The 23,870-nt window shown below is 47.9% G+C and overlaps 2 protein-coding genes across 3 annotated transcripts; both read left to right on the plus strand.

Moving 5' to 3' along the window:
* Positions 1-4,236: 4,236 nt before the first annotated feature.
* LOC124663598 lies at positions 4,237-4,878 on the plus strand. The gene has a single exon (XM_047201282.1). The coding sequence runs from the start codon at positions 4,237-4,239 to the stop codon at positions 4,876-4,878; it is 642 nt and encodes a 213-aa protein (XP_047057238.1).
* Positions 4,879-9,161: 4,283 nt separating this feature from the next.
* LOC124684414 (thioredoxin O, mitochondrial-like) lies at positions 9,162-12,226 on the plus strand. Of its 2 annotated transcripts, XM_047218730.1 has the most exons (7): positions 9,263-9,342; positions 9,415-9,480; positions 9,588-9,638; positions 9,737-9,816; positions 11,029-11,073; positions 11,439-11,533; positions 11,799-12,226. In XM_047218730.1, the coding sequence occupies exons 2-7, from the start codon at positions 9,426-9,428 to the stop codon at positions 11,806-11,808; spliced, it is 336 nt and encodes a 111-aa protein (XP_047074686.1). In that variant the 5' UTR covers positions 9,263-9,342; positions 9,415-9,425; the 3' UTR covers positions 11,809-12,226. The 2 variants fall into 2 exon arrangements, with proteins under 2 accessions (XP_047074685.1, XP_047074686.1); XM_047218729.1 differs by lacking the exon at positions 11,799-12,226 and having other exon boundaries at positions 9,162-9,342; positions 11,439-11,537.
* The last annotated feature ends 11,644 nt before the right edge of the window (positions 12,227-23,870 follow it).

Below are 23,870 nucleotides of genomic sequence, written 5' to 3' on the forward strand. Positions count from 1 at the left end.
GTGCCATGAACAAATACGGTGCGACTGCTCCGGAAACACACTTTGAATAGCTCTAATCATCGCACTATCGGCATCGGTGATTATTGACTTGGGTTTCTGCTGCAACATAGCTTTCAAAAAAGTCTTCAGTACCCATACATATGTGCGTTCCTTCTCATCTGATAAGATGGCACACGCAAAAACTGTCGTCCTCCGGTGATTGTTAATTCCAACAAACGGAACAAATGGCATACCATATCGGTTTATCTTATATGTGCTGTCAAACACAAGTACGTCTCCATAATCATTGTAATCCTGCCGGGACTGAGCATCACACCAGAACAAGCTTTTCAAATGACCTTTACTATCAACGTCGTACTCAAAAAAAAAAAGTCAGCAAACTTCTTCCTCCGGTTCTCCATCATGGCAATGGCTGAGCTAGCATCACCACCTGCAAGTAACTTTCTCTTCTCCCTGCAGCACATGTTGTACAAGTCCTTCCTTGTAAACCCAACAGTGGTGTACCGACCATACTTGCTGAGGAAGGTATCCATGATCACATGCTTCCTAACCCCAGCTGCTGCCAATGCTAATATCTCCGCTTTCTGGAAATCTTTTATCCTCCTATGTGACCATAAAAATGGGCTCTCGCTCGGTTCTGCACACTTATGACTGTGCTTGTAAACAAATTTTGCAACTCGCCAAAGCCCCGGACCTCTATCAAGCTTCACATCAAACTCCGCTTTACAATTGCAACGTGACAAAGGTCTCAACCTACGAGTGCGGTTGTCCATAGTCAGAAACTTCCTGTTAAGTTTTCCTTCCCGTGAACACACAAACCGCCTTCTGCGAACTATTTTGTTAGCACCCTTAGTCTGTTTGAACTTGAACTTTCTTACACTGAATCCCTCTTGTCGAGCATATCCATTATAAAAAGTATAAGCAGCTGCCTCAGACACAAATGTCTTCTCCATTACCTCCCAGTAAAACTTTCTCTTATCTTCTGTATCACTCTCATCTTCATCCTCTGATCCATTCTTTTTCTTACCAACTGATTTCACCTGCATGCACAATTTGATAACATTGAAAACATATTTTCTTTTAATGCCATGTCCGCGAGTCATACAACGAATAAATTCAAAAAACTTACATGTCTTCTTCTAACAGGTTCTTCTATAGTCTCCAAGTCTGAATCACCGTAATAGTCGTAAGAAGAATTATCGCCAACTAAGACCTGACCAAGCAAGAAAGATTAACGGTCATGTCACGACGATATAAAATGCATTGTTCAGTTATTAAATATAAATTAAACATACATATGACCTAATAAAATTAAAATGCATACCTCGTCAACAAAACCAGAGTCCAATCTCTCGTCATCACTTGGCTCCTCCACAACATCACTCTGAATCTAATGCATTTTAAACCATGTCAACATCAATTCCATATTTTTATGCAATCAGACATTTATTACTACAAACTCACATTATCAGTGTCAACATCTTCTTCTTGCTCTACATTATCATCTTCTAGATCAACACCATCTGCATCCATCTATTAGCAAAAATAAGCACAATCAGTATTTAACTACTTACATGCAAGTACTAAATAAAACTAGTAGTTCCGTTTTACTCACACTTTCGTCGACATCATCGTCTCCAGAAGTTTGTTCATCTTCAGGAGGTGCATTATCGTTCGCAGACGAAATATTGAATTCCTCTTCATCTGTATTTCCGCTGTCGTACTCCATTGAACTTGCACTTAAATCTGAAACGTCCATCGCCTGTTCAAAGTAACAACCAAATAAGTACATCTCAAAAAAGGAGCTCCAAACCCAAACCCTAACATCAACCAAATCATGAACATGCAATTACTTTTTACAATCAATTACCTACCGGGAACCAACAATGATCCGCCAAACCCTAACGCCGCCTGTAGCAGCAGGAACAACCCGCGTGCGATCCTTGCCCAGCCTCCTCGTCGCCGGATCCGCCTCCCGCCTCCACGTCCGACCTTGCCCAGCCTCCTCGTTGCCGGATCCGCCTCCCGCCTCCACGTCCGACCTTGCCCAGCCTCCTCGTCACCGGATCCGCCTCAGCTCTCGGAACGAAACCGCTGTGCGCTACGCCTTGCCGTCCCAACGTCGTCGTCCCTGCCGTCTCCCTCCCGATGGACAGAACCTTCCAAACCCTAACGAGGACCAGCAATGGCGCACATGAACGAAACCGCCCTGCGCTACGCCTTGCCGTCCCAACGTCGTCGTCCCTGCCGTCTCCCTCCCGATGGACAGAACCTTCCAAACCCTAAGGAGAACCAGCAATGGCGCACACGCAAGGATTCAAATATTTTCCCCGTAACCACCGCCTATCGCCGGCATCAAATCCACGTGATCGACGTAATTTTCGGGTCCAACTCTGATTCTAATGCCGTGGGGCCGGCGGAAACCGTCATCACCAAAGATACGTACAATATCTACGTGGCATCCGATCATCTATGTGGAAAATGACGTGGAGTATAATTATACGCCACTAATACGGCCCCACCGTCTCGAACGGGTATCCCACCTGAACGTCGTTCGCCGGGGGGGGGGGGACACCGGAGCACACCCCATGTTCAACATACTTTACAAAGGTTTTGTTCTGTGTCGATGCACTGTGCCCAGTTGAGTTAATGTAAAGTGTTTTGCAGATTGACTTATTCTTCAACTCATTGATCTGAGGTACCAGTACCAGGGTGGCTCCATGTTCGATTCACGTTGTCCATCGCCTAAGCTAGCAAGTTTCTTAATACCTCGATTCAATATTTCGCATAGGTTGCCCTATTTTTATTGTTATAACATCTCTGCAAGATGATTGATGCGCGATAACAGCTCTGCGCGTGGACCAACTATCTATGAGGTGCAAAGAGTAAATCAAAGATGCTGACCGGATACCGCGTCACTATCTAAAACATCATCTATTCTGATGAGTTTTGAAATCTATATATTCAAATGCGAAATAGAAAAATAACTTAGAAAATTTAAAATTTCGTAACGATAATAAGCTCACGTGGTTGATAAGACGCTAGCATATTTTTATAAACTATATAGCTTTTGAATATGTTAGGGAAATACTTTTTTACTTTCATGAATGCGGGTTTTTATATCACTATCCATTTTGCTTTGAGATTCTTATAAAGCTTAGTGATGTATTAGAAATTAATGATACAAATATTTCATAAGAATTAGAAATTTAGATCAGTTGGAGTCTTTGATTCTTGCACTCAATCATTTCAATGCATTATATGAGATCGCACTGGTACATATATTATCGATGAAGTGAATTGTCTTTGAGTCAGCTGCTTGTTGCCGTCCGACTCCTATGTCACCGGTGTAACGCTACCACCGGTGAGGAGCATGTCGAGGCCCTTATTTACCAGGTGTGGCTGATTGGGCCTCCCGCTGTCCGTCTGGACGATGATGTACTTCGACAGCATGAACTCCTTGCTACGATAGACTAATATCTAGAGCCTGCTCACCCAGAGCTGGTTTGAGACAGCGCCGGACAGCGCCACCTGTGACGAGGATGATGTGGCGTTCGTCACCGTGAGCTCCGACGCGATTACGCGAACGCCTCCTGGTGCAGCGCGAGGACGTACCTCGCCTCCCCGGACCTGTTCCCCGACAGCTGTACCAACACAAGCTGCACCTCAATGGCGTCCGTGACGTTTTATTCCAGAATCTGAATTTTATAGCGATTCCCTCCCGATTTGTTTTTCTAGCGATGGTTTCCTAAGTCGTAGGGATTCCAGTTTCCACTGACACGCTCCATCTCACGCAACCCTGCCACCGCGCTTCCACCCAGACCAGCCGCCGCCGGCCGTTTCGGCCACGTCCGCCTCCCGCCGCCGCTCGACCTCCCTCTCAGCCGACCTCGCTCGGTGGCCCTGCTCGTCCCGCAGTCTCCTGGCAAAGTCACTCCCAGAACCAGCGAGGGACATGACGTTTCGGCAGTTTTCTTCGGCCCAAGCCCGCTCGGCCCGTTTGGTAGATGCCTCGATGGGACGCAAGGTTGTCGTACGCGAGGTTGACGTACACGTACGAACTTACGGGTTCGAATTTAATAGTTAAGATATACGTCTCTAAAAAAATAAGACTTGGTACCCAAAGACCCGCAATAGTTTGACTAATCCCATTGCATAAGTAGCATCAGAGTTCTCTATGAACCACAACTTTTTTGCCTCTCAAGTTTCTCTCCTCCTCGCATACCATACCATACGATGGGCTGTCGCGAGTGTTGCTCCAGCATTCGCGAGAACATCCTGTGCTACTGCCTGCTCACCGTCGCGTTCGTCGTGCTCACCGCCGTCGCCGTCATAATCGCCGCCTTTGGCGTCCTCCGCCAAGTCACCATCACCGTGGATGACGCCTCGCTGACCAGGTTCGAGCTCGCGACCGCCCCGGCGACGGGGCTGGCATACAACCTGTCGCTGGTGCTGGCCGTGCGCAACAAAAACTGGGCGATGACCATGACGAACGAGGAGGCGCTGGAGGCCGCCTACTTCTTCGACGACCAGCAGTTCGAGCGCGTCCAGCTCAGCGACAAGGGACACAAGTACGACGCCTCGAAGACGACGCTGCACCGCCTCGTCAGCGGCTCCGACAGCAGCGTCGTGACGCTGGGCAACGCCGGCGTGGCCGAGTTCGGGAAGCAGAAGGCCAATGGGACGTTCGAGCTGAAAGTGAAGGTGACCGGCAAGTTGAAGTACACGGCGCGCTACACCAAGTGCAAGATAGAGGCTACCTGCAGCCCGATCAAGCTGAAGGTGGTCGCCCCGTCGTCAGCGAATCCGGAGCCGGGCGTCGTCGTCCTGTTCGAGAAGGTCAAGTGCAAGCTCGCCAAGGCAGAAAAGTACTGCTAGCTGACTGGAAAACCTTCACAATTAGCCACATCTGTCTGCCATCTCTTCGTCGTTTGATTGGTTTCTTCTGTATTGTGCTGCAACTTTCTGTCTTTTGTACTGTACTATTTTGTTTCCATTCACATTTGTAACTACCGAAACTTCTTGAATATGAGCCCAATTCATATGGTATTTATTTTCCAACCGGGCTTCCACCCCTTTCCATTGCAATAAACGGAAAGAACAGGTTCAAGTAGAAATTACAACAGAGAGGGGTTAGGGAGAGAGGAAGCGAGCTGGAGCAGTATCAGGAAACCCACTACGAGTACTCACCGTCAAGTACCCGCTATGGGACAAAAACCTGATACCACTATAACAGAATCCTAGCCTTAACAGGGTTTTTAAACATCAGAGTAACCAGGAAGCAAAAACAAACAACTGAACAACTAAGGAAGTAGCAGAGCCCATAGCAAAAGCTCAGAAGCATCATCATCCACACTTCAAACATCCTGGGACATCAGCCAAGAGACGGTGGAAGGACCTCAGGCGCCCGTAATCATCAGCAACTGCCCTTGCCCGGTTGTCGTTGCTGGACGCCTGGACCTGGAGTAGACAAACGCCGCCGCTTGCACCATCTTGTCCGCTCTGTCGACCAAGCACCCCTTGTCCTCCACTTTCTGAAGACCTGCCCAATATAAAATCAAAGCCACCGCAAAATATGATATTTCACTTGGTGATTTCATGACATGCTTTTCAAAGGTGATCTTATTTCTCACATTCCATATGGCCCAGCAAATAGCCGCGATGATAATGATATAGAATTTCTCAAACCCACGAGAAAAGGAATGAAACCAAGACATAGCCTGCCAAAAGGAAGTAGGGACACAATTTGCTCCCATAGCCATAGCCAAGACTCCCCAGACTACCTTAGAGGTGTTACAGGTAAAGAAGAGATGATTGTTTGTTTCAACCTGTCTGCAAAAGGAACAAGTTGGAGAACCAGGCCACTTTCTTTTTTTCATATTATCATATGGTATTTATTGCACATATTCTTTTGTGTCTCGAATATTTGTTTATTTATAGTTATAATTCCCATTTCTCTGTAGATTGTTGTACCACTCCTATACGAATTAAAGCGCATAATAAACAATTAAACGTCATGGGGAGTTTGGACGAAAAACAAGATGGAAAACTTACATGTGTTGTTAGTCGACGCTAACCAGACCTCTTCGTCCCCAATCAAAGTCATTGTTTTAGGTATTTTTGGTTCCTAGGCAAAATATACTCTACCAAAAAAATTTTTGTATGCATGGTTATCAAAATTTTGACAATTCTAGCTCATTTTCTACCCCATTTTGGCTAACTCATGGCAAATAAAACCTAGACATAAATTTTAGCATTGTCCCACAGAAATGTGATAGCTATTCCAAATTGCTCAAAAGCCATCTTGTTTCATTGCAGGCAAGACTCCTTGATAATGTGGTATAATAGCATTGTAGTATTTGTTTTGCATATTCATTTCTGTTATTTGATATCTGCATGTATTACTATTAGGTAAGCATATTATAAAAGAAATCATTGTAAGAATCATAAGTAAATACCAATGAAAAGTCAGTCGCGCCTTACATTCCTGAACGGATGGAGTATATTGGCACATTAATCAATGAAACTCACATCGTCGATGGAGTACCTTAAGTGCCATTAATTAGAGTATTCTTGCCATTAAGACCTACCTCGATGTGCCAAGTCTTGCCATTAGACATTGCCAAGACTCATTGACGCTGCTATATGTCTCAAGTTGAGTTCATAGTTGATAGGAGTACTTGATTCCTTCATACAATCAGTACCTCCAGCTGCTGCACGTTCATACATGGTGAGAGGCCAGTCAGACGCCTTCGATGCATTGGCCAGATCTTGTTTAATCAGTTTTCTATGACCTCCATCCGAAGTCTTCTCGCAAGTGGATTTGCCAGTCTGATCTTGTTTAGGAGTAATCAGTATCCTGTCTCTTTCGCGTGTCCCAATGTTTAATTCATGACATTGGTTAGAGTATTTTAAACAACGCGACACAGGATGTGAACGAGACCTTCGAACCAGACATGTTTTTGATATTTGAATCTTTCAGTTTGAAGTTGGACTGAGTAAATTTAGTCTTCCAGTTTTGAGTAAGTAGTATTTAAGTAGAAGGAACAGCAGAATCTCACCTTTAAGGCTTTAATTAATGAAAACCGTAGGTGGCTCCCCTACTATTTCCTAGTAAAAGAACGTTCTGAAACCATTATTGGATTTGAGGAGGGTTTCAGTGTGCGGAGACCTGGTTGAATATTTGTGAAACCCCCTGAAAACCTTCAAACGGAACGTATAGTATGTGTGAGTTTTAAACATTAATAAGTTTGATTTATATTGCTGTGATAAATTGTTCAATTTTCTATCTATATCACAAATATTGGATAAAGCTGGAAACTTATTTTACGATATCACATGGCCAGTAGCAAAACACAACCCGAGAAAAAGAGTACACTGTGTGTGTTTAGACGCTGCCCGCGTGATACCGCAGGATTGTGGAACGGATTTTAGGGTACCAAGATAGAACCAACAATGCTACGCTTCCGAGTTGTTTTCCACGGGATCTTGGTTGCGGACAGAGGTGAAAGATCGTGTGGTGGTATTTCAATTCATAAAATCACGGGAGAGGAAAGAATGGCACCAACTGGATTGCTCCACCTCTTTCCATAAAAAATCCCTGTAACAAATTCCCTTAAGTCTAGCATTTTTTTTGAAACGATTTTTTTGAGGGTTTTAAGTCTGCATTATTGAGATAGAACAGTCTTGTGTTTGGATCCAAGAGCCCATACGTCGTCTGCGGGCTCCGGCCCACATTTTTTTCGATAAAGGGAATATATTAATATCAAAACGATACCAATTACACCCAGCCTCTGCAACAACGCACCACCCTAATGGCACTACGGATGCACACAGCCAAAAAGAAGAAAAGAAAACTAATAAACAAAAGTCCGCTACAGTATCTCGGGCCTAACAACAGCAATACATCCACCGCCAAGACAACACCTGAAATACAGAATCTCCAAAAACGACGCCTCCAAGAAGGGAACAGTGCGCGAACACCATCATCGCCCGATCAACGATCTTAGATTTTCACCCTGAAGATAGTCCCCGCTCTCAAAACAATGCCTCCAACAAGGTCATTGCCAGGCACAACCAGTTAAGGCCAGACCTTGGGTTTCACCCTGAAAGGTAGGACTCTGAACTTCACCTGTGTTGTCGCCCCCACTTTCATACCGCTGCTGTGAAGCCCGGAACACCAAACAAGTCATTCAACAACGCGGAGACTTGAACCTCCCTTAGCTAGTCCTCCCCTTCGGCCTTCATGAACTTCTCTTCTTCCGACTTTCATCATGGATCCATAGTCACTTGATGTCAACACAGAAAAAGAGCTTCGCGCCGCTCCCTTCAGAACCAATCGGTCGGAATAAAAGCATGGGTGCGCACGACCGAATACCACCGATCCAGCAAACTCCGGGCAAAAAGCACCGTTACATTCGCCGGCGGAGCCTTCCGAACTCAACACTCCGGCTAGATCACGAGTCCAGGCCTCCGGTAGGTCTTCCTCTTCACGCAAGAGAGACCCTAGGACCACCGCCTTTATTCAGGTCGGACCCCCACGTCGGCGACCATCCCGGGCTGGCCACTCCAACCCTCCACCGGCGACTCCGTCGCCGGCTTCCAAGCATCTCCATCTCGCCGCCAGAACGCGGTGATAGATCGATAGATCCACCACCACAAACCGCAGGCCAACCCTCTCCGGCGAAGAAGAGGGCCACCTCCACTATCTTACCCAAGGCTGCTGCCCCGGGCGACCTCGTGTCGCGGGTGAAGCCCGAGATCGCCTCCACTCACCGGCGAGAGGTGGGGGGAGAGGGAGGCCGCAGTGCTGGCCGCCGCCGCCCATCCCAACCGCGCCGGCCGAGGGAGAGCCGACGGGAGAAGGGGGCGCAGCGCAGGCCGCCGCCCAACCCATCCGCGCTCCCGCCATGCGTCGAGGAAGGGGATCCGGCCGCCGTCCACCAGGCGTCGACGAGGAAGGGCCCCCGCCGCCGCCACGCCCCGAGGGTCTTTGCCCCGGCGGCGCTAGAGGCGGCGGCGGCGGCGGCGGCGTTTAGGGCTGGAGTCGCGTCTGGTGGGAGTCGCGTTTAGGTCCTGCTCCGGCCCACATAATCTTATCAGCAATGGGCTTTCCTAACCCAAAGCCATACAAAGCCGAATTGATTGTACCCACGTCGGGAATGGCTCGCCGACTCTGCCGTCTTCCTCGCCTCCTCCCACTCGCCGCCGCCGCCCCCCAGCGCCGCCTCCCCATCCTCGCCGCGAACCCTAGCCCCGCCGCGCGCCTCCCGCGCTCCTCCCCCACGCCTCCGCCTTCGTTCCCCGCCTTCCCCCGCCTCTTCTCCACCTCCTCATCCGCAGGTACGCCCCCTTCCCCTCCCCAGTTTCCCCGTGGTCCTTGGGCCGACGCTGATCGTTCCCTCGCTCTCGCAGGCGATTCCAGCATGGTGGTCGTCGGCTCGGCGGACTCCTTCGACGCCATCCACACCAAGGTGCAAGGTGCGACGGCTATTCTACCTCCCCTTGCCGTACTCTTAACTTTCTCGCTGGTTCTTCGCACGTATCGTGGATGAAGTGCGTTCTGATCTGGCCTCTTGGTTTTGCAGATGAGAAGCTGCCGGCTATGTTCTACTACACGGCGGTCTGGTGCGGGCCGTGTAAGTGTTCTCTCTTGCCAAACGTTGAGGGTTTGAGTGAGCGAGTTGTGAGTGACCAGGGTGCTACAACTCTGCTTTTTTTTTTTTTGGCGTTGCAGGTCGGATGATGGCACCTGTGATCGAGAAGCTGAGCAAGCAGTACCCCAAGATACCCGTCTACAAAGTCGACATCGACTTGGTAAGGGTACCGGATTTGAGTTTTGCTGTAACGATGGTCTGCTACTCTGCTAGCAAACTTCAGATTAAATGTACACTGTTTGGATTCTAGTGGAAATTTCGCTTTAGAATGAACCTGGCCTTGGCTTAAACTTCTGTTCACCAAAGATCATTGCAAATTTGCAATGCACTCATTACGTTTATTTAATTAGAAAAGTTCTTGACCTAATCCATGAAGCTAGTGAAAGCCCCAAGCCGTACACTTAGGTTTGATTACGGATATATATCTGTTAGGTTTCTGGCATTGCAAAGATTGAATTCATGCATGAGCCAAGAGTCATCCTGTTCAGAACTTTGAGCATGAATGAAGCTAGCAGCACCCTGCATTTATCAGGATCCTTGTAAAAGTTGCTTCCTAACTAGTCTGCTCTTGCTTTGGCTAAGTCATCTGCATCATTTACCTTTGCTATCATCGATATTCTGTAGGCGTGACGTGATATATGTAGTGTCCAGAGTATCCATGTTAGCTAGAACTTGAGCCGAAGTACCAGGAGTGGATCTGGTAGTAAATCTAGTATACAAATATTTATTTCAGTATTGTGCAATGTTGGTTGCTCCTACTATTGCCTTGTACCTGGATCTGGCATTGTGAGGTAATCTGTTTATCTTCGTTCTGCAAACAGTGGGGATATGGATTTCTCCTCAGAATTATCATTTGATTGAATGTTCTGCTCTTATTTACTTCTGGTTTCAATGAATGGGGTAGGCAGACTCATGAAGTATCATTTGTTTGGAGTAGGCAGACTCATGACATATAAGTTGGTGCATAGCTGTGTGAGACTAGAAGTATAGAGAATATCAAAAATCAAACTGTTACTTAAGGTGGTTCTTAGTTCAGTTGTTTTGTTGTATTCTGTGATCCGGTGTAAATTTACACTTGTTACATTTTGGTTAAATCAACGTTTAATTAAATATTCTTTTCCCTCTGTCCCAAATTAATTTACTTAGTGTGTGTATTCCAAATACTTCCTCCGTCCCAAATTTATTAACTCACCGTTGTCTAGATACAGACGATACACAAAGAAAACCAGCTAATGTGAGGTGCAATACATACTTATACTGTGATTCCAATTAAAAATCTAGTGCTAATGTTATTAGAGTTATATCTCTAAATCAGTAGTTGCGTGCTTTCTCGCTTATTGTCGTTTTTTTTTTTGTCTCTTTGTTATTGCAGGATGGAATTGGAAACAAACTAGGAGCCCTGAAAATATGCTCTGTGGTAAGTTGCATATCATAATGCAAATTCCATTCAATTACGTACATTTCCGTGACTGTAGATCAGATCATGTACAATGTTTTAACCTTTTTAAAATTCTTGTATGTATGTTCGTTCATTTCACTTACAAGACAGGGCCATGATTTTAGTACTCCCTATGGCCCTAAATACTTGTCACAGATTTAGTCAAAATGTAGGCTAAAATCTGTCTAAATTTGTTGAACCTGCGACAAGTATTTAGGGCCGGAGATAGTAATGTCGTTCTGTCAGAATGTTCGTATTTATGTATAAACAATTTTTATTGTTAGCAACCTTCATACTGGTTCTTACTACAATTAATCTGACTCCTGTCGGGATATCCTGCGCAGCCGACGTTCCATCTGTATCACAAGGGTGAGAAGACCAGCGAAGTAGTTGGTGCTGACGTGAACAAACTTCAATCTGCCATGGAAAGTCTTCACAAGTAAGATATTATGTTCTCATCTTTTTTTGCTTACACACACAGTGAGTACACTGCTGTTTGAATTATCTTATATGCAGTGAATGAAGCAAAACGAAAATAAACAAGCCTGTCCTAGATAATTTGAATCTTTTACCTAAACTACAATTGATAAGATATGCTATGAGCCTGTCTTAAATATGTTACCAGCACTTAGCTATTTACTTTGTTTTGCGATGCCGTTGGCATTATTGAAGTGCTCTTGACACTATGCATTCTTCTTGGGCAGGCAACAGTGAACTTCCGTGCATGAAGACGTTGCAATGCTTCTGATTTCTATCGATGCATCCGACACGGAAACTTCTGCGTTGCGACCTTGTTCAGAGATCTTGTTATAGTTGGGTTGTGGAACATTGGTAACTGGATGTATGCCCTTTTTAGCACAGGTTTTGTACACTATTTGCTAAGCAGGATCTGTAAATCTGTCTATGCGTTCGGTCTCTCTCTCTCTGATGGTTAGGCTTGACATGCACAAGTTCTGTGTTTTTCTGTAGCCGTTATCAGTTGTTTTTCCTAAATGTGCTGGATCGCAAAAGTGTGGCAGCCAACCAAATGTGTCCAGACATTGGAACATGTGGTAGTGTGCAATTACGTCCATCATTTAAGTCCAGTGATGATCTCAATGAAATTGAATAAATCCAGCTATTTGGATGGTTATGTTCAACCTTGTTATTCCGTTGACATTTTGACAGGTGAAAAACCTATGCGTTTGCCAAAAATCGATCAAATCTGCTCATGTTTTGACCGCTTGCGTATGTCAGCTCCCAACTCCCGTTGTTGCTAGGTAACTTACAAACTCAAATGGCTCTAGACTAAATGTTCCTCCCATGGGAGTGGCTTTTCTTTAGCGAGATTGAAGTCTAAGACACCGTTAACAGAAACGTCCAGCTAGCGTTGAAGTTCTTGTACATGATACCATTGATGGTGTTGTGTCGAAGGATACAATATTGGTGGAGTCATTCTCCTTGCCTCAGAGGTCATTAGCCCTTGGTTGTGGAGTCGTATATAAGTTGGGGATGGAAATCAATTAATCTTGCAAGAAAGTTGTGCTCAATACTACAATAAACAAGGGCGATCCCACATACGCCTACTAGGGGTCATATGACACAAGGTTTTTTTGTTGCACCTTGAACCTTGTACATCTACATAAAAGTTCTGATGCACGACATCCCGCGCGAAATCCGTCGAGGAACCGACGCCAAAGTGACGAGACCTCGTAGATATTGGAGAGTGATCTGCCCAGACATGACGGACGCACAGGCGCGATGACATATGACACTGTTAGACTAACTACTGTACGTATATTCATGTTAGTCATAGCTGTGATCGCTAGACGATCGCTAGTTAGGTTCTGTAGATAAACCTTACTCCCCACGTATGTAACAAACTTGTATGTTGATCTTATCCCTTGAGGATTATAAATAGAAGGCAATGCCGAGAGGCATGATCACGGCAAAACACAGTTGTTTAACTTGGTATCAGAGCTAGATCCTAAACCCTTCCGCAGCCATGGCTCTGTCCACCACCTCCAACTCCCCTAGCTCCGTCACGATCTCCTCGATCTCCAGCCTGATCACTATTAGGCTTACGCGCGACAACTTCCTCCTCTAGAGGACACAAGCCGCGCCTGCTCTCCGTGCTGTACACCTGTACGGCTACGTCGATGGAACCCTGCCGGCGCCGCCGGCCACCATCACCGAAGGCACTGGCACCAGCGCCAAGGAGGTGGCAAACCCGGAGTACCTCCGGTGGTACCAGCAGGACCAGCTGGTGCTCATCGCCCTCCTCGGATCCATGTCCGAGGATATCGTCGGGCAGCTCACGCAGATCTACACCATCACCGGCGTCTGGACCGCGCTCCACTCCATGTTCGGCTCGCAGAACAGGGCGCGGGTCATGCAGCTGCACTATCAGCTGTCCAACTTCAAGAAGAACGATCTCCCGGCCGCGGACTACTTCAACCGCATGAAGAGCTTCGCAGATGCGATGGCCTCCACTGGGAAACCTCTCAGCGACGAGGAGATCTTGGGCTACGTGCTCGCTGGACTGGGTCCTGACTACGAGCCGCTGGTGGCGGCCATCACCTCCCGCGACGACCCGGTGAGCCTTAACAGCTTCTATGCTTATTTTCTCAGCGCCGAGCTTCGTCTTGAGCAGCAGGCATCTTCTGGCAACATCATTCCCTCTGGCAGCGCTGTCGAAACCCGCCATGGTGGTGGCAACGGCGGGCAGTATGGTGGACAGCGCCAGGGAGGAGGACAAGGCGACCGTGGTCGCCATGGTGGACCAGGACGCGGCCGTGGCAACGGCCGTGGTGGTGGCAATGGAGGTGGTGGCAATGGTGGCGGTGGCGGCTACCGTGGCACCTGCCAGGTGTGCCGCAAGGTCGGGCATGACGCGCTCCGGTGCAGGAACCGCTTCAACCATGTGTTCCAGCCGGAGGAACCCCGCGCACGCAATGCCAATGTCGCCAACACCAACAACCAAGGGTACAACGCCGACCCCAACTAGTACTTCGACTCCGGGGCGACGGACCACCTGACCTCCGACCTCGACCGCCTCTCCATCCAGGAACGCTACGCCGGCAAGGACACTGTGCAGGTCGCCAACGGTAAAGGTCTGAACATTACTCATATTGGTCATTCTCGAATTCCCGGCTCTTCTAGATCAATTCTTCTAAAAAATGTCTTGGGTGTTCCACATATTTCTAAGCATCTCCTTTCCATGCATAAACTGCTGCTTGACAATCACGCCTTTGCTGAAGTTTATCCTTCTCATTTTTTCGTCAAGGACCAAACAACGAAGGAGCTTCTACTTCAGGGTAGAAGCCAAGATGGGCTGTATCCCGTGCCAAGCGACACCACCTCTAGTCCCAGCGTCGCCATGGCCTTTCCAGTGCCACGTTCTCCACCGATCTTTGGCATCGGAGGCTAGGGCATCCGTCCCTTAGTGTCGTCAAGTCAGTTCTCCGGTCGAATAAAATCGCTTGTGCACCTCCATTAGAGTCTTCAGTGTGTGATTCGTGTCAGCGTGCCAAGGTGCACCAATTACCTTATTCTAGATCATCGCATTGTACCCAAAAACCCCTTGAGCTTGTGCACTCCGATGTGTGGGGGCCTGCTCTTCCTTCTGTGGGTGGTTTCCGCTACTATGTAAGCTTTGTCGATGACTTTAGTCATTATTCGTGCGTAAATCAGATGTTGAACAATCTTTTTATCATTTTCAAACCCATGTTGAGCGATTATTACAAACCAAAATCCTTGCTGTTCAAACTGATGGCGGTGGCGAATATCGTCGGCTGTCTCGTTACTTTGACAAAACAGGCATACAACATCGCGTCACTTGCCCTCACACTTCGCAGCAAAACGGCATCGCCGAGCGCAAGCACAGGCATATCGTCGAGACTGGCATCGCCCTTCTCGCCCACTCCTCTCTTCCAGTTCGCTTTTGGAATGAAGCTTTCCTCACTGCCGTTTACTTGATCAATTGTATGCCCGCTCGCAACCTTGACGATGCTGCACCTATCACATGTCTTCGTGGTGATCAACCTGATTATCATTTCCTTCGCGCCTTCGGGTGCGCATGATGGCCCAATTTACGCCCATACAATACTCGCAAGCTCTCTTTCCGTTCGCGCCTCTGCGTGTTTCTTGGTTACAGTCAGCAGCATAAGGGATACAAGTGTTTAGATCGCTCTTCTGGCCGCATCTTCATTTCACGCGACGTTGTTTTCGATGAACAAGTGTTTCCCTATGCCACCCCAACACCCCTCCCACCTAGTTCTTCCAATGTTCCGTCTGTTTTCCCCATGTCGGAGCCGGTTCTTCAGGATGATCGTATGCGTAATTACGACCTTAACTTGTTGCCAACTCACACTCCTGTCACGAGCAGTTTCTCTGATGATGCAGGTGATTTTGATGATGGATCCACCGCCGGTGACTCGGGGTCGCCGCGTACACCTGCACGGTCGTCGTCTACCTCTGCCGCGGCAGAGGATCCTCCTGCCTCGGCTGCACGGCAGCCTACCGCGGCTGATTTGTCTGCCGCGCCACCCTCCTCGCCCGACACCTCTGCAGCGACTCCCGCTGCGTCTGCTGCGGATGCACCTGCTGCCTCCGCCGCTCCTTCGCCGCCCGTGGTACCGGCTGCTGCACCTCGTCATCATATGCAGACACGCACTCGTGACGCCACTCGCAAGGAGCTCATTCCCAAGGATGGGACGATCCGCTACGACCCGAAGCGGCGCACGTTCGCCTCTGAACCCTCTTCCTATCGGTCGGCCCTTGTTGATACCCACTGGCGTTCTGCCATGGAGGATGAACATGCTGCTTTGCTCCGCAACAACACATGGACGTTGGTTCCCAAGCCACCTGGTACAAATATCATTGGGAGCCGTTGGGTGTTCAAGATCAAGCACAAGGCTGATGGCTCTCTTGACAAGTACAAGGCTCGTCTCGTCGCACAAGGATTCACTCAACGCTACGGTGTCGATTATCTTGACACCTACAGTCCTGTGGTTAAACCGGCAACCGTGCGGCTCGTCCTTTCTATTTCAATGTCTCATGACTGGAGCGTCCGCCAACTCGACATCAGCAATGCCTTCCTCCATGGCACCTTAGAAGAAACAGCGTACATGCGGCAGCCCCCTGGTTTTGAAGATGAGCGCCACCCAGAGTATGTCTGCAAGTTGCAGAAATCCATCTATGGGCTTAAGCAGTCCCCGCGGGCTTGGTACTCTCGCCTGAGCGACAAGTTGCACCCGCTGGGTTTTCAGGCTGCAAAGACTGACACTTCTTTGTTTGTGTTCTGTCAGCCTTGCCTCACCATGTATCTTCTCGTCTACGTCGACGATATTGTGCTTGCCAGCTCTTCTCCACGTGCCTCTGATCGTCTTGTTGCTGCCCTTGGCGAAGCTTTTTCCTGTTAAGGATCTCGCCCCCCTTCACTTCTTCCTTGGAGTTCAGGTGACTCGTGATCCAGGGGGAATGACATTGTGCCAAGAACAGTATGCGCTGGATCTGCTCAAATGCGCCAACATGGATAGTTGCAGACCGGTGACCACACCCATGTCGGTTCAAGAAAAGCTTTCTGCTGATCAAGGAACAACTCTCAACGAGGATGATGCTTTTACTTATCGCAGTACAGTTGGAGGACTGCAGTATTTGACTCTAACCCGGCCAGACATGTCGTATGCGGTAAACAAGGTGTGCCAGTACCTCTCCAAACCAACTTCAGCTCATTGGGAGGTAGTGAAGAGAATTTTGCAGTTCGTCAAAGGATCAGCTGGCATAGGACTTCGCATCAGGAAATCCTCATCTTCCTTGCTCAGTGTGTTCGCTGATGCCGATTGGGCTGGCAGCGCCGACGATCGACGATCGACGGGAGGCTTTGCAGTATTTTACGGACCTACTCTTATCTCATGGAGTGCCCGTAAGCAACCAACTGTGTCAAGATCATCCACGGAAGCGGAGTACAAGGTGCTGGCCAACAGCACAGCAGAGGTTATTTGGATACAATCGCTCCTCCGTGAGCTTAATGTTCCACAGCCGCGCGCTCCGGTGCTCTGGTGCGACAACCTCGGTGCTACTTATCTGACCGCTAATCCTATGTTTCACGCTCGAACTAAGCACATTGAAGTGGATTTTCATTTCGTCAGCGAAAAGGTGGCACAAGGAGCTCTCGACGTCCGTTTCGTCTCCTCTGCGGATCAGGTCGCAGATGCGTTCACAAAGCCTTCTACAAAGCTCATGCTTGAGCGTCTATATTCCAATCTCAACTTAGTTTCAGTAAGATGAGATTGAGGGGGAATGTTAGACTAACTACTGTACGTATATTCATGTTAGTCATAGCTGTGATCGCTAGACGATCGCTAGTTAGGTTCTGTAGATAAACCTTACTCCCCACGTATGTAACAAACTTGTATGTTGATCTTATCCCTTGAGGATTATAAATAGAAGGCAATGCCGAGAGGCATGATCACGGCAAAACACAGTTGTTTAACTGACACAACCCTGCAATATGCATACTCTAATGCACATGGTAGGAAGCGATTGATCTGTCTAGAAATCTATCCACCTTGTGAGATGGCTCCTGCATCATTTTTCTTTTGGTGTTTCATTCTACATATATACTTCGGCTCTTTTTAGGTGACTGAACAATCACATGTGTGGATATCCCAAGTCCCAACTTGGAGCAAAGCAATTAATTTATCTCCGTAACTCCTTTCATGTCTAGTGATTGGCAATATATATTTGTGTTATGTACACAGTTTTCCTAGTTGATTGATTTTCGATTAAAAAATCAATCAATCAATCCTAGTTGATTGACAATTCTCAAATTCGAGGACAGAGTTTTCCATTGTGGTATATTAGCAGCTAAGGTCAAATGTCAAGTGTCCAACCTCTGTTGTTGAAAATATTAGATTTCTTAAACCATCCAAGGAAGCCTTATGTCAACAAGTCTATGTTACAAAGATTTAAATAATTATTGATATACGTCAACTTTTTGTGTTCCGGTTTCCTTAATATTTAATTATTTATTAAATGACGTTATGTGATCATTAGTTATCAAGTATTGGTAGTTCAATCTCTAAAACATACTACGAGTGAAACTCGTTACCCTGTAAGTATTTTCATTGGTACTTATTTGTAAAAGATGGTAAATAAAAATTGTTTCCACTAGGGGGGGGGGGCATGTGCCCCCTCACCCCATACAATGTGATTTTCTTTGTAGACATGTGATTATGTATGTTCACATAGGGTTATTTATATTCTAGGTTTGTTCCTTACAATGAAGATGGGTCTTGTCGACTGTTTGAACTCTGACACCTCATGGAGCAAGAAGCGTACTGCCGTTCACATCATGAACTTTTTTCTTCAGGGGCACAAGATCGCCTCCTGCATCAAGGCAGTGGCAACCTTGATCATCACACTAGGATGGATAGTCCCAAAAGATGGTGATATCAGGTTGTTCGCCGCAAAGATCACGGCACAATTTGCTTCGTATCTACATATAGTAGAGATCAATGGCACCATGTTGTGGGTATCTTCTTGTTGCCCATGATGAACCGATGGCAGAGGACATTTAAGTATGTATAGTGGACAAAAATGGAGGTAACACAATAAACAACAAATAATAAATTGTTCATATCATCATGTAAATCTTAAAGAGGCGAAACACGTGAGCGGGGCAATCCGCTAAGTTTTTTCCTGATAGAATGGATAAGCATTAACATGCGAAGGAACTACGATCGATACGGGGGGGGGGGAGGAGGATAGAGACTCACTCCCTCTTTAAGCATGCATATCCTTGAAAGTTTTGCTCAAGCTCTCCACAATAGTAGAGCCAGAGAAATCTCTACATTACTGGCACACCTGGGCGAATTGGAAAAACATTGGTATTTCATCATTGACACTAGTTGGAGAGCTTGCAAGTGTGAAAGCAGAATTTCAACATAACACTAAAGTAAGAGCTTTCTTAGAATCCCTTTCCTGATTGGCAACCTCATCAAGATCTTGTAGTTGTAGGGCAGCTCCAACCACCTACAATCACTGAAGTTGGCGATGGATTAATTCCAAGCTCACCATGGATAAACTGAAGTATTTTTTCAAATTTATTATAAAATGTGGTATCTACATAGTATTAGTATGTAAAAACTCTTTCAACCTGGGGGTGGTGGGGGGTGCCCTTCCACTCTACAACATGGTTTATATGTACACATGGGCTTATTTACGTGGACACATTGTCATTTAGATTCTTGATTCTCCCATGACAATGAAGATGAGTGTTCTAAACTTTTTCTGGGGGCTCTTTGAACTCTAACGCCCTCGGGCAAGAAGCTTGCTTGCGTTCGCATCTTGGAATCCTTCTTGTAGCGGCACAAGACCTCCTCCATCTCCAACATAGAGATCGTCTCACTAGTCACCACCTCCACCTAGGCACTGGTAACCTTGATCAGCATGTTGGGCTTGACGGTCCTGAAAGATGTAGATATCAGGTTGTTCACCGCAAAGGTGCCCACACAACTTGATCCATATTTAGGTATCATTTAATTCACGGGATTTTCAGGACGCATGAATATGAATAACACAGGATTTGAATGGCATGTCCTCTCCAATCCAATATGATTAGGAAACTACAGGATTCTGGATACCCGAGCGTTTGATTGTACGAGAAATTACAAGGAATTGTAAAAAGAGGTTGGAGTGAAGGAAAATTTTCCTCCAAAACATAGTGCAAAAGAATCCTTTGTAGAAATTCCAAAGAATTGCAATCATATGAATCAAACAACGTTTGTAGGAAAAAAATCCTATGGATCCAAATCCTACAAAAATCCTATGCACTTCCTTCAAATCAAACAGACACTTAAGGAACTTCAGGATTCCTTGCACCATGCAAATGATATCTTCATTCCTTTATGCCTAGGGTGAACCAATGACATTTTAGCACCAATAGTGGGTAAAAATGGAGATAACACGAATAATCAACAAACAAAGAATGGTTCAAAATCTTCGTTGGATCATGAGGGGTGCGCGCTAGGAGGGCAATGCGCAAAGTGTTGTCTTGTAGAATGGGTAAGCATATTGATAAAGATTGTTTTGATCGATCTTTCACGATGCATCTGCTAATCCAAACTAACCCATAGGATCTCCCAATTACGTGAGTGATGCACGCAACTTAAAGATGGGGGATGTCAATCTGGGAAGCAAACCGTTGATGTAGACGAACCTCCCAGTGAATAGATAAATCCAACAAGAAAATCGATGACGAAAAGCGGACCTCACGTTTCACCGTGGTCACCTCTTCATCCATTGCCGTTGATGTAGATGAACCTGGAGTGAAGGGTCTGCTGTTAGGTGCCTGTGCTTGTTAGAGCAGGGTCTGCTGTACGGGCATGTTGTTTGGTTTCAGTAGGTCCTTTCTCTAATTACCGCTGGTAACTCTTCGTTGGCGGCAAAGGAGAATGATTTGTGCCTGTATAGTTTTTTCTATTTTTGATGTTGCATCAACTCGGCGAGTTCATTATCATCCTACCTAACTTGATGGGGTTATTTGGGTTCAGCAAACTGCCAAAAAAATGTCGGAACGTTTAACAGCATCTGGTCTTCGTAGGCAATGAATTGGGTGTATCCTACGCACGAACCTAAAACCATTGCCAAATCAACCCAATCGGCTCCCGTTGCTCGGCCTGCCGATGCCAGTAGTGGCCCTGACGACTGCCACCACACATGCGCGCACTGCCGCCGGCCGGCCGGTTAAATCACCATCCGGCCATGGCAGTGGCAGGGGCACGTACCCGGGCGGTGGTGGCTGTCCCCCGAGGGTTGGCAACGGGGTGCGTGTCTCCCGTTCAACTGACAGTACCACGGCGTCGGGATCCAAGGTCGTGGGGCGTCACGGCGTGCACGTGAAGGAGCTGCTTGGTCCGGTCCAGTCGTGTCCCGTGGCGCCGGTGGTGATTATGGAGCTCGCCTGCCATAGACCACGTTACTACACTATCGATCTCCCGTCGCATTTCCCGGGCTAGATCGAGCAAGACGACGATGATAACGCCGGGGCGTCTGCTGTGGTTCCGCTGACACGGAGTGGACCGCCTACGACTCTTGGCCTCTTCCGGCAGTGACCGGACGGACCCCCACCGGCCACCGCCGTACGGACGATAAGGCCGGGCTGCCAGACGGCGGTGGAAGCACTGCACGTCTGCTGCACGGCGCCATGGCGACCACGAACTGGGTCCATCCATCCATGGCGCGTCCTGTCGTCCAAGCGCTGTCGCCACTCGCACACACAGGATGCCCCCAAATCCTCGGGCTCTCTCTCCCTCCCCTCGTCTCGGTGGAATTCTTCTGCTCTTCAGAGAACCACGGCCCAAAGACGCATTTCACCATGCGCTAGGCCCGTAGGGTTTGAACGGGGGTGGTCTCGTTTGCTTTCCCTGGAGATTGCTCGCCAGCGCCCTTCGTAAGTTTGGGGCTTTGGGCTTCAAAATCAGACTGGAATTAAGAAGCTAGGCTTTCAAGTTTCTGTTCAAAACGTGCAAAATGTCCTATTCCCAAATTTCAGAATTTTGATATTTTTCTCAAGTTTCGTAATTTTGTATTGAAGTTTCAAGTTTTGCATATACAAATAATTGCATACGTTCTCTACACCACATGCACGACTTCGTATTTTTTTGAATTTGTCGAGTATTTCTATCAAAAATTTCTACAAAAATCGCAAACCTTCACAAAAAAAGCCTATACTCTTCCTCAATCGCTAGGTGGCTCGGGACTTCCTTCATATCAAGGTTGGTCCTTCCCTTATGGTGACCTGACTCTTGGGAGTCTGGGTACACATGGGCTTGCAACGAGGCAAACCCGAGAAGACGGGTGTTGGTCCATACTTGGGTGGGTGGGGGGTGGGGGGGGGGGGGGGAGGGACGACCCGTCTTCGTGTTGGTGGCCATTGGGTTTAGCAGTCTTGAGAAGGCGCGACTGGACAAAGGCACCACCAGTATGTAGTTGTTCATGTCAGAGCCCCTCGCTGGGTTCGCATCCTCCTCTCCCGCCCCCTCCCGGGCGGCGGCGGAGGATCTACCCGCCCCGCTCCGAGCAGCCGCACCTCAGCCGCCGCCGCTGCTGCCAGCCTCGGCCCCGGCCCCGGCCTTGGCCTTGGCCCCGGCTTCGGCCCCGGCCCGGCCACAGCCCCGGCCCCGACCTCGGCCACGACGGCGGTGGCGGCGACCCTTCCGTCGAACGATGAGGGGGGGGAGAGGGTTTCCACGGTGGCGTTCCATGGGAGGTGATGAAGCGCCGGTGGAGGAAGCCGGGCGGCACGGCTATTTGGCCGGGGCCAGATGCTCTCCGTCGGTAGCCATGGAGGATTCGGTGGAGCAGTGGCGGCCTCCGCCCCGGTGACGGTTCAGCGGTGGTACGCATGATCCGCGCCGCCGTCTTCTTCCCCGGTGATCCGGCGGGAGGGACCGGCGGCGTGGGGGCTGCTGGTCTTGCTTTGTTTTTGGTGGCGGTCCTCGGATTTCTCGCAAGCGAAGATGAAGATCTACCGGAGGTCGGCTTGCTTTGATCCGGTCGGAGAGATGAGTTCCGGAAAGCTCCGCCGGCGAATGGAACAAGTGCATATTTTGCCTGCAGCTTGCTTGGATCGGGTGGTATTCGGTCGCGCGCACCCATGTTTTTATTCCGACCGTTTGGTTCCGGAGGGAGCGCCGCGAAGCTATATTCTGTGTTGACATCTGGTGACTTTTTGTTCCATGGTGAAGTCAGAAGAAGGAATATCATGAATGCCGGATTGGTGGACTGACTAAAGGAGGTTCGAGTCAACGTGATGCTGAGGGATCTGCTTGGCGTTCCGGGCTTGCAGCAGTTGAAAGGACACGGATGTCGCCTAGAGGGGGGGGTGAATAGGCGGTTTAAAACTTTTACGAGATGGGCTTAACAAATGCGGAATAAAACTAGCGTTTACTTTGTCAAGCCCAAAGCCTATATACTATGGTTCACCTATGTGCACCAACAACTTATGCTAAGCAATACAAGCAACTTATGTGATAGCAAGATATATAACTTCAAGCACGATGGCTATCACAAAGTGAAGTGCATAAGTAAGGAGCTCGGGTATAGAGATAACCGAGGCACGCGGGAGACGACGATGTTGCCCGAAGTTCACACTCTTGCGAGTGTTACTCTCCGTTGGAGCGGTGTGGAGGACAAGTCACTCCAAAAGCACGAGGGCCACCGTATTCTCCTCGAGAATTCCCACCAAGAGGGATGTCCTCGAACCACTATGTAACCTTAGGGAGGTTACCGAACCCGCACAAAGCTTGGGGCTATCTCCACAACTTAATTGGAGGCTCCCAACAAATTGCCACAAAGGCCTTGCCCTTGAAGAATCTCCATAACTTAATTGGAGTCCCCAAGAACACCACTAAGATGCCACAAAGGCCTTGCCCTTGAAGATTCTCCACAACTTAATTGGAGTCCCCAAGAACACCACAAAGATGCCACAAAGGCCTAGAATCCGTCTAGGGTTCCAAGAACCCAAGAGTAACAACTTTCTTGCTTTCACCTCCACGAATCACCGTGGAGAACTCAAACAGATGCACCAAATGCAATGGCAAGAACACCACAAAGATGCTCAAGTCCTTTTCTCTCAAATTCCAACAAAGCTACAAAAGCTATTGGGGGAATAAGAGAGGAAGAACAAAGGAATTCACAAAGAACACCAAGATCAAGATCTAGAGAGTTCCACTCACAAAGAGATGGATTTGATTGGTAGAAATGTAGATCTAGATCTCCTCTCTCTTTTC

Source organism: Lolium rigidum, chromosome 1 (genome assembly GCF_022539505.1).
Source record: "Lolium rigidum isolate FL_2022 chromosome 1, APGP_CSIRO_Lrig_0.1, whole genome shotgun sequence".
Classification (NCBI taxonomy): Eukaryota; Viridiplantae; Streptophyta; class Magnoliopsida; order Poales; family Poaceae; genus Lolium; species Lolium rigidum.

Excerpts from the sequence above, each read along its gene's own strand:
- LOC124663598 (XM_047201282.1), top strand. The coding sequence starts at position 4,237 with ATGGGCTGTCGCGAGTGTTGCTCCAGCATTCGCGAGAACATCCTGTGC.
- LOC124684414 (XM_047218729.1), top strand. The coding sequence starts at position 9,162 with ATGGCTCGCCGACTCTGCCGTCTTCCTCGCCTCCTCCCACTCGCCGCC. Across the intron at positions 9,343-9,414 it reads CTCCACCTCCTCATCCGCAG|GCGATTCCAGCATGGTGGTC; the intron begins GTACGCCCCCTT and ends TCGCTCTCGCAG. Across the intron at positions 9,481-9,587 it reads CATCCACACCAAGGTGCAAG|ATGAGAAGCTGCCGGCTATG; the intron begins GTGCGACGGCTA and ends TTGGTTTTGCAG.